At 45.0% G+C, this 10,546-nt stretch overlaps 1 protein-coding gene and 1 non-coding gene across 2 annotated transcripts; both read left to right on the forward strand.

The window, feature by feature from the left end:
* Positions 1-385: 385 nt before the first annotated feature.
* Positions 386-524, forward strand: LOC136484587 (small nucleolar RNA Z247). The gene has a single exon (XR_010766095.1). It is a non-coding gene; the product is annotated as a small nucleolar RNA Z247 (small nucleolar RNA).
* Positions 525-7,348: 6,824 nt separating this feature from the next.
* On the forward strand, positions 7,349-10,137 carry LOC136483593 (short-chain dehydrogenase TIC 32, chloroplastic-like). The gene is made up of 8 exons (XM_066480710.1): positions 7,349-7,666; positions 8,352-8,583; positions 8,692-8,771; positions 8,972-9,125; positions 9,228-9,306; positions 9,388-9,472; positions 9,600-9,658; positions 9,750-10,137. Exons 1-8 carry the CDS (start codon positions 7,489-7,491, stop codon positions 9,969-9,971), a joined length of 1,089 nt encoding a protein of 362 aa, XP_066336807.1. The 5' UTR covers positions 7,349-7,488; the 3' UTR covers positions 9,972-10,137.
* The last annotated feature ends 409 nt before the right edge of the window (positions 10,138-10,546 follow it).

Consider the following 10,546-nt stretch of genomic DNA (forward strand, 5'->3'; position numbering starts at 1 on the left):
GTCAGCGCTCAAGGGAGCGCAGCTCTTCTCCTTCATCGGCCCCAACTCCAACCCACCGTCACCGTTCCTGGAGGCCAAGTCGGAGGACGAGAAGGAAGACATGAAGCCTAACCCTGACTATGAGTCGTGGGTAGCTAAGGACCAGCCGGTCCTGAGCTTTCTCCTGACGTCTCTGTCAAAGGAGATCTCGGCGCAAGTTCCCACTACGGTGGTCACCGCCAAGCAAGCGTGGGATGCAATCGAAGCAATGTTCGCATCTCAATCCCGTGCACGCATCATCAGCACGCGGATGGCTTTGGCCAATGCGTCCAAAGGGATGTCATCAATCAGTGAGTTCCTCGTCAAGATGAAAGGCTATGCGGATGAAATGGCTGCCGCTGGTCGCAGGCTTGAAGACGAAGAGCTAATCTCCTACATTCTTTCGGGTCTAGACCGTGAGTATGATGCAGTTGTCTCGGCGGTGGCAGCACGCGTCGGACCAATCTCGGTTGGGGAATTTCTTACCCAACTTACAAGCTTCGAGTCCAGGATGGAGATGAAGAATGGCGGTGGTGGCTATCAATCATCAGCCAACATGGCGGCCAAGGGAGGTCGCGGCAACGGCAACAACTTCCGCGGTGGAAGTCGCGGTGGTGGAGGAAGCCGTGGTGGCTTCAATCGTGGAGGCAAAGGGGGGTCGCAATGGTGGCCGCTCCTCCAATTTTCAAGCTGGCGTCATTTGCCAGGTTTGTGGCAAGGAGGGCCATGGCGCGGCCAGGTGCTACAAGCGCTATGATGACAGGTATCAGGGACCTCCACAAAAGTCGGCATCATCGGCAACCACTTCCTATGGTGTTGACACCAACTGGTACGTGGACAGTGGAGCCACCGACCACATCACATCTGAGCTAGAGAAGCTTACAACCAGGGAGCGCTACAATGGTGGTGATCAAGTGCACGCCGCCAACGGGAATGGTATGGAAATTACTCACATCGGTCATCGTACTTTGCGTTCCCCATCTAGCTCCATTCATTTACACAACATTCTTCATGTACCAAAGGCTAAAAAAATCTAGTTTCAGTTCATCGTCTTACACATGACAATAATGCCTTCATTGAATTTCATCCCACTCACTTTTTAATCAAGGAACAGGCGACGAAGAAAATTCTTCATCAAGGCAGATGTGAACGAGGCCTGTACCCTTTGATCCCCTTTCGTAGCCAGTCATCATCAGAGAATAAAGAAGTCTATAGCATCACCAAGTCGTCTGAGTCCGTATGGCACAATAGGCTAGGTCATGCTTCTACACCAGTAGTTAGGCAGGTGCTTAGCCGCCACAATATTTCCTTTTCAAAAGATGTGTGTAATGGCTGTCAACTTGGCAAAAGTCATCAGTTACCGTACCCAAGATCGACTAGCAAATCAGCTAGCCCTCTTGATCTTGTCTTTTCAGACGTTTGGGGTCCTGCGCTAACTTCGGTTGGCCGTCACAATTATTATGTGAGCTTTATTGATGATCATAGTAAGTTTGTTTGGTTATATCCCCTGCGTCATAAATTGGAGGTTTTTCAATGTTTCCAAGATTTCCAACACCTTGTTGAGCGTAGATTTAATCGAAAAATCAAGGCTATTCAAACCGATTGGGGTGGGGAGTATCAAGCTCTCAACTCATTCTTCAAACGTGTTGGCATCACTCATCTGGTCTCGTGCCCGCATGCACATCAGCAAAATGGATCTGCCGAAAGAAAACATAGGCATATAGTTGAGGTTGGACTCTCTCTTCTAGCTCATTCATCCATGCCTCTGAAGTTCTGGGACGAGGCATTCCTTACGGTAGTCTTCCTAATCAATCGGTTGCCCTCCAAAGTCATAGATAATGACACACCTTTTGTTCGCCTATTTGATCAACAACCTGATTACAGTTTCCTTCGTACATTCGGTTGTGCCTGCTGGCCGAATCGGCGCCCCTATAATGAGAAGAAACTCCAATTTAGATCTAAACCATGTGTTTTTCTTGGTTACAGTGATAAACATAAGGGGTACAAATGCTTAGATTCATCGCAAGGGCGAGTATATATCTCACGGGATGTTGTTTTTGACGAATCTATGTTTCCTTTTGCCTCTATGCATCCAAATGCGGGTGTGCAGTTGAGAGACGATCTTGATCTATTACCCGATATACTTCTAAACCCATCTCTCAGGAACGTATCAGTACATGACTTGGTGTCGAGTTCTACCATGCCGTCTAACCTTTCATCAAGTGCAGGATCAAATTCGGTAGACAACGGGCAAAATTTTAGTGCAAGCGACGCGGAAAATGGCCATGGCGATGGTTCATATTTCCTTTGCTCCCCCGGCGGTGACAGCACGGGGGCCGATGTTGCTCCTCCTACGAACACCGCTGCATCAGCCTCGGATCGGGCGCCTCGACAGCCGCAGCTGTTGGGTGCCCGTGCGAGTGAGGCGCTGTCTCCGGTGGATCTTCTACATCGACTAATCCTGAACCGGTCTCAGGTGTGCAGGGTGTGCCGGCACATGGTGATCCAAGTGGGGGCGTCCTGTCTGCTGCTCCGCCCGAGATGGATCCTCTGATCAGATCACTTGCGGCTCTGGCTACATCCGCTGCGGCTACATCTTCTATGCCCAGTCATGTGGCCACGGTGTCTCAACCTCAGCATGTACATGGCACTCGGCTTCAAGCTAGGGTGACCAAGCCGAAGACCTACACCGACGGCATTGTAAGATGGTGTATGACCTCTACCACTGATACAAGTGAGCCTGTCACGGCCCGTGATGCATTGCAACACAAGAATTGGGTTTTAGCTATGGATGCCGAGTACCATGCCCTTCAACGAAATAATACATGGCACCTGGTTCCACCGTCTCAAGGGAGAAATGTCATCGATTGCAAATGGGTTTACAAAATCAAGAAAAGGGCAGATGGGTCTATTGACCGATACAAGGCGCGTTTGGTTGCAAAAGGCTTCAAGCAACGATACGGTATTGACTACGAGGACACGTTTAGTCCTGTAGTCAAGGCAGCGACTATAAGGTTGGTCTCTTCGCCAGCTAGATGTTCAAAATGCATTTTTCATGGGGTTTTGGAGGAAGAAGTTTACATGAGACAGCCGCCAGGGTATGTTGATAAGAAGCATCCCAATTATATTTGTAAGCTAGACAAAGCCCTCTACGGGTTGAAGCAGGCACCTCGGGCGTGGCATGCCCGGCTCTCGGGGAAATTGCAGATGTTGGGCTTTACTCCATCTAAATCCGACACCTCTCTCTTCTACTATAACAAAGGAGGTCACAATTTGTTTGTCCTGGTGTATGTGGATGACATCATCGTGGCCAGCTCTTCCCAAGATGCAACCAATGCATTGCTACGAGATTTGCAACAAGAATTTGCCCTAAAGGATTTGGGTGATCTGCATTATTTCTTGGGTATTGAAGTTAAAAGGAAGCAAGGAGGTCTTGTCCTCTCTCAAGAAAGGTATGCCTCTGATGTTCTTGCTCGGTCTGGCATGGACAAGTGTAAACCCGTAGAGACACCTTTGTCAAGCACAGAGAAGCTAAGTGTCTTAGATGGTGTCAAGCTTGGGCCGGAAGATTCTACACGGTATAGAAGCTTGGTTGGTGCCTTACAATATTTAACATTGACTAGGCCTGATCTCAACTTTGCTATGAATAAGGTATGTCAATTTTTACATGCACCAACTTCTGTCCATTGGAGCGTTGTTAAACGGATCCTGAGGTATGTAAAGGGAACAGTTCATCTTGGGTTGAAAATTGGACCATCTAAATCTATGCTCGTTAGTGCGTTCTCAGATGCAGATTGGGCAGGATGTGTTGACGACAGGAGATCAACAGGAGGCTTTGCGGTGTTTCTAGGGGATAATCTCATCTCTTGGACAGCCAGGAAGCAACCAACGGTGTCAAGATCAAGCACTGAAGCTGAGTACAGGCATTATCGAATGCCACTGCAGAGATGATGTGGATCCAGAAGCTATTAGTTGAATTGCGAGTTCCTCATCCTTCTATGGCTCGGCTTTGGTGTGATAACTTGGGTGCTAAATATCTCTCGGCAAATCCCATATTCCATGCAAGAACCAAACATATTGAGATCGATTTTCATTTTGTTCGGGAGAGAGTAGCACAAAAATTGTTGGACATAAGGTTTATCAATTCTGGTGATCAAGTTGCAGATGGATTCACCAAAGCACTTCCTGTGGTCAAGCTTCGGCAGTTTAGAAACAATCTCAACCTCACAAGTGTTAGTGGCTGAGATTGCGGAGGGATGTAAAATGATAAGGATCTTGTTGTACACGGTAGATAGTTTCTGTTGTAGATCTCCTAGCTTATAGCTCAAGTTAGTTGAGATGATAGATATGATCTCCAATCTGTTGTAACAACCTATGATCCATGTACATGCCATGATGGGGGCAATTCCCGTCATATATAACATGCAACCGAGACCCCTAACAGGGCAACTCGTTCTCAGCTGTTTTTACAGTTGGTGCCTTGTGTTTGTGTGTTACTAAGGCTGGATAACGAGCCGGCTCGGCTCGTTTGGGCTCGGCTCGTTCTGGCTCGTTAAGATAACGAGCTAGCTCGGCTCGGCTCGTTATCCTAACGAGCCAGAAAGCCAGCTCGGCTCGGCTCGTTAAAAGCTCGAGCTGGCTCGTTAAGCTCGCGAGCCAGGTATAAAAAATACACAAAATATAATATTTGCATTTATCTAAAATTTAAGAATAATAATAATACAAAAGAAATAAATCTAACAACCTTAAATCGAATAAAAAAATTAATATACGCTAATATATATACAAGTATAATAAAATACTATAGTATTCATGCATCTAACTACCTTAAATGATACTTTTTTCCCTGGAAGCTTAGCTCGTTTAGCTCGCGAGCTGGCTCGAGTTGGCTCGTTATAGCTAACGAGCTAAAATCTTGGCTCGGCTCGGCTCGTTATCTTAACGAGCCGAGCCGAGTCGAGTCGAGCCAGCCACGAGCCGAGCGAGCTAACGAGCTTCGAGTTTTTCGTCCAGCCTTATGTGTTACTGGTCATGAACGGCAACTCGCCGTGATTGTGATTGTGGAAGTTGTATCAATCCCACCCCTACTTAATGAAGCACGCGCTAATGCATGCTTTCGAAAAAAGCATCATAAAAGGAGTATTGGTGTAAATTTTTTTTGGTCATAAATAAGTGATGTCTTGAATCAACAATTTCAACCCCTTCAAATAAAATGCATGCCATGGCATGTTCTCAAAAGGGAAATCAACAATCTAACACCTTATTGCAAATTACTTTTTATGTGATATATCTAAAAATAATGTAAATATAATTTTCCTCAAAAGAAAGTTGCACAAATTATATTTTTGGAAAGCTTTGTGATATTTTCTACTAATTAAAGTACAGTTAAAATCTGTGTTTTCTTTACCTTGTAATTGTCGGAATCACCAATTTATTTCTCTCAATTTCATTTGACCACTACTAGAATAACATATGAGTATATCAAATATGATGGCGAACTCAACACAAAAGAAGAAAATGGTGTGTCTTGTTTAGAATAAATAGGTGACTGATTCTTTAAAAATATGAAAGATTATATCGATTTATTGAAAGGGACAATCAAGATCTAAGTGTGTATTTGTTGTCACTATTTGTTGCAATCTTTTACATCATTTTTAGATAGTATGTTATATATGCTTCTATTTTGTAAGGTTTATGCCACTTAGTGCTAGCTTACTCTATAACACAATATTTTGTGTTTTCCCTAGCATGTTGTCAAATTACACAAAATGAGCGTATTTCAGCACTTTTTGTGTACAAGCATGGAGCACCATCTCCGGTGCTCATCTGAGTGTGTTTCTTTGTGTGTATTTGTTTGGGCTTCACTTGTACGATGTCTGAGTTTCTTTCTTATTTTCTAGGGTCTTTGGTACTTTTCTTTGATGTGCAGATTGTTTAAGTTTAAAAAAAAGAGATGTAGATTGTTTGATCTCCAGCTTAGTTTAGCTCAATTGCTCAAGTCCATCTCTTGCATCCATAAGAACAAATATTTTATATACTAGCAAATTATGTTAGTCTTAATAGTTATGTTGTCACTGAAGCACCAAAATCAGTAAACATTTTGTAGGGTCCATGTTTCTTACACAAATATTGCCGTTACTATATCATATTGGCCCCGTTCGCTTCGCTGAAAAAAGAAGCCAAAACACTGTTCCGGCTGATTTGTTGTGAGAGAAAAAACACGGTTCCGACTGGAAAAAGAAGCCAAAAACCCGGATTTTAATAGAAGCGAACAGGGCCATTCTTCTTTATCAAATCCGTTTGTAGTTATGCAAGCATATCCGCTACCCTTTGGAAAATCTAAAACAACTTTACGATACTCTTCTCACTCAGTGACACTCGAGGACACATAAGAAATGAATTATATAGCTAAAATAAAAGATTACCTTAACCCTTTTCTTAAGTGAGTTTTTTTCTCGTATATATGCAGTAGAGCTGCGTACGCGTACCTTTGTATTAAGAGACAGAGAAAAATATCAGGCTTTTTTTCCTTATTAAGTAAGGTGGCGTTCGGCTGGTGCCTTGCGCAGTAAATTTCGGATGGTTTTGGATGATTCAATAGTATTCTGTGAGAGAGAATAAACTGAAACAAGCCACCACCTGACCAGCCGAACGCGCTGTAAGTTTCTTACCATAACTATGTGTACTCTACTACCCATATAGGCATACAGCGAAACAGGAGATGACTGACTGTGAGAGACTGTTGTCTCCGTACATTGGCATGGCGAACAGATGATCCGATGGCTCTCTTGGCATCGCGGCCTCTCCCGTCCTGCTGATGACGCCGCTGAGTGTGCCGGAGATATTTGCGCGGCTTATAAGCCGTATTTTTTTTAGGCAACGAACATTATTTTTCTCTCATAATAAATCAGTCGACGGTACTTTCCGTCATGACTTATCAGCCAAGCAAACATGACAGTTACTGGATTGGAACCTAACGCTTGTGCAGAAGATGCCGGAGACGGTTTTACTAGTCCGTCGCTTGTCCTTGTCTATCCATTGGTATAGCGAACAGTGGCGAGTTATTACGTACAGAAACCAAGCTGTTTACTAGTCGCTTGTTCAGTTTGCGTGTACTTGTACGCGTCTGATGATTCCGTTGCAACGTCTGGGCCGTAAAAGCCCCGTAACTTCTCAATGGAAGAAGATCGGGAGAGGGTAACAAGTCAGTGTCAGCCTTAATGGTCCCATTCGCATGGCGCGGCGTGTGTGGTATGGCCAGGCTTTGCAGCCGCAGGCTCACGCAGGCGCCAGAACCAGAACATGCGTCGACGTCGTCGGCGACCGCAGGAGGCTCACCAGTCAGTCAACACTGGCCACTAGCTGCAGCGCTTCCTCTCCTCTTCCTATCTATCCCTACAAGTGGCCAGCTAGCAAGAGGGAGGAGCTGCAGGTCGCTCACCTCTCGCGCTGAGGCGATCGGCATGTTCGATGTCTGAGCAGGCGGTGGCAGATTTCTGCTGGCATGCGAGGGAGGTAGTGTCGTCGGGGATGGGGCTCTGGGGTTGGCTGTGGGGGCGCCGGGGACCGTCGGGCTTCGGCTCCGCGTCCACCGCCGAGGAGGTCACCGCCGGCGTCGACGCCAGCAACCTCACTGCCATCGTCACAGGTCGTCCCTCCATCGCTTTCTTCTTTTCTTCTTCTTTTCAAGGCGCAGCACACAGCAGCAGTGATGATGGTTTCTCCAGCCTAGCTTTGGTTTCCCCCGTCGTCTTTAAGCCTGCCAGTGGTCTCAATTGCAACATTATATTGTTTTTACTTCATAAAAACTGCTACTGTTGGCGGGAAGAGCGACGAAAGACTATACATTAGCAGACTAGCAGAGCAAGTACTACAGTTAGCTTTCAGTTTTCATTCAGGCCTTATTCTAGATATCATAAGTAGGGACAGAATTGTTGGTGCCATTTTTTTTTTGTTGTAAAAAACGCAGACAATATCGTCGTGAGAACAGACCAACAGCCTCACATGTATAGTTAATTTCAACTTAATCTTAGTACTAGCTGTATCTCTTCCATAATAGTTCAGCTTTTATTCCCTGAATAATCTTTCAGTTTTATGACTTGCTGAACATGATTGTATTGGAATTAACTTTCGTTAGTATTGATTGATCGCCATTCACCAGGACAAATTCTAGCATGTCTATTTTGTTCTTTGGATCAGTGATGTTTTCATCTTTCTTTACATAGCAACCTCGCATACTCTGTACCCCACAATCTTCTAGAGTAATTACTATGCATGGGCATGATCTGTCTGTTACACTTTGTTCTCCCCTGGCTTCATTTGGCGAAATGCAGGGGCAACAAATGGCATCGGAAAGGAGACAGCCAGAGTGCTAGCTCTGAGGGGAGCGAAGGTGATCATACCAGCTAGGACACTGGAGAGTGGCCTCAAGGTGAAAGAGAGCCTCGCAGATCAGGTCCCGAGCTCCAAGCTGCACGTCATGGAGATGGACCTGAGCTCTCTCAGCTCCGTCCGCGACTTCGCGCGGTCCTTCGATTCATCTCACGAGCATCTGAACCTCCTCATGTACGTATCTATCGCAGTCTCTGAAACACAGCAGATATTCAGAATTCAGCACAGCGGGTGTAGTGCTGGACTCACTCACATGGTAATCTGAAACATGTTCCTCTGAAGAAACAATGCAGGGATTATGGGCTGCCCTTACCAGCTCTCCAAGGATGGAATCGAGCTGCAGTTCGCAACCAATCATGTTGGTGAGTAGGAATGCCGGTCATTCATGCCAATAAATCCCTGTCACATATAGCATCAGGGGATTTGCTCTGCAGCCTGCTGATATGTCCTGAACTGAATTGCTGTCAGTACATTGTTCAGAAAAATCCCCTGATTTTTTTAGAAGCAAATAATGCATGATTAATTAGGCACAAGCATCTATTGAATTTGACCTTATGAGCAGGCCATTTCTTGCTGACAAATCTCCTGCTGGACAAGATGAAATCAACTGCCAGAGAGACAGGTGTGCAAGGCAGGATCATAAACGTGTCATCCATCGCACATAAAAGAAGTGATGGTACATGCTTTGAGCTGAACAAGCTAAACGATAAGGCTAGGTTAGCAAAATGTTATCCTTTATTTATGCTTATTGATTTTGGTTACATGCATGAGCGTGTTATAAGTAGCCGATTTTTTTCTTTCCATCTGCAAATTTACAGGTACCAGCCGTTCATTGCATATGCACATTCGAAATTAGCCAATATTCTCCACGCAAGTGAGTTGTCCAGGCGTTTTCAGGTATGCAATCTGCTGCCTTGCCGCTAACTGCATATTTCACATCCTCACAATATAACACATGTTTGCTGCCATGCATTTCAGGAAGAAGGATGCAATCTGACAGCGAATTCCCTGCATCCTGGAGTAATCATCACCAATATCATTCGCTATGTTGCAGGAAATAACAGTAATGACATCGCAAGCTCAGATCTTTCAAAAACATTGCAAGCTTAGGCCCAACAAGAAGATTCAAAAACAAAATAATATTGCTGGATCCTCTATTCAGTTAACTAATACAAATGTATGTTTGACAGATGCGCTGATTTCGGTTCTCTCCCCTGTAGCAAATCTTGTTCTGAAGAGCATACCCCAGGTTATTGAATCCTAGCACCCAGCTAGTAGCTCTCTAAAACATAATCAGTGTCATAATCGTACGAATATCATCTGACGGACATGGTTTGTAGGGAGCTGCGACTACTTGCTACCTGGCATTGCACCCTAATGTCAAAGATGTATCTGGTAAATACTTCTCGGATTGCAATGAAGCAACACCGACTGCTGTCGCAAGAGATTCAGAGCTGGCAAAGAGGCTATGGTCGTTCAGCGAAGAACTTGTAGGGATCAATGCAGAGCCAACAAGTCAAGAAGAGGACGTACAAGAGAAAGACGTTTTCCAAGCCAAGTAGCGTAATAGCTGTAGCTGTGTTTTCTAATTCTTGTAGCTGTCTTGTGGGAGTCAATGGCCAGTGACTGTAATAGCACGTAAGTGCCCAAGACTCGTAAGAGAAGGGATATTCAGGCAGTCCTCTCCGTCGTTCACCCAAATCTGAGATCACTCGTACTGTTAAACAAGGACATGCCCTAGACTCAACTCCCAAACTGCTAGAGAGTGGGCTACATGATTACAAACTCTTGAGGCATGAAGTACACGCGCTTTGCTGCGTGCGCCTGTTGTACGCATTTATTTTTTGGAGGGGAAGAATTTCCTTCAAAAGAAGAAAAAAGAAAAAATTTGCAGCGAAAAAATAAAAAAGAGAAATGAACAGTGCCATACAGTGCCGATGCCCCTAGAGGCCAGGGATTTTTGGGCGCTTAAAGAGAGTTTTTTTTTAGGGGAGCTTAAAGAGAGTAGTTATAAACACTTATAAGGTTATGAGCTAACATTTCCTTGAGCTCCCACACCAAATCACTTGCACAGCTTGCCTTACCATCGTCCAAGTCCATCTCCCTCGTGTACTGGGTGCTTCCCATTCCCCTCCTC

Source organism: Miscanthus floridulus, chromosome 9 (genome assembly GCF_019320115.1).
Source record: "Miscanthus floridulus cultivar M001 chromosome 9, ASM1932011v1, whole genome shotgun sequence".
NCBI classification, from domain to species: domain Eukaryota; kingdom Viridiplantae; phylum Streptophyta; class Magnoliopsida; order Poales; family Poaceae; genus Miscanthus; species Miscanthus floridulus.

Bases quoted from the DNA above. Each gene is read 5' to 3' on its own strand.
- LOC136483593 (XM_066480710.1), top strand. From the start codon at position 7,489: ATGTCTGAGCAGGCGGTGGCAGATTTCTGCTGGCATGCGAGGGAGGTA. The intron at 9,307-9,387 runs GTATGCAATCTG...CATGCATTTCAG, and splicing joins AGTTGTCCAGGCGTTTTCAG to GAAGAAGGATGCAATCTGAC. The intron at 9,659-9,749 runs GTTATTGAATCC...CATGGTTTGTAG, and splicing joins TTCTGAAGAGCATACCCCAG to GGAGCTGCGACTACTTGCTA.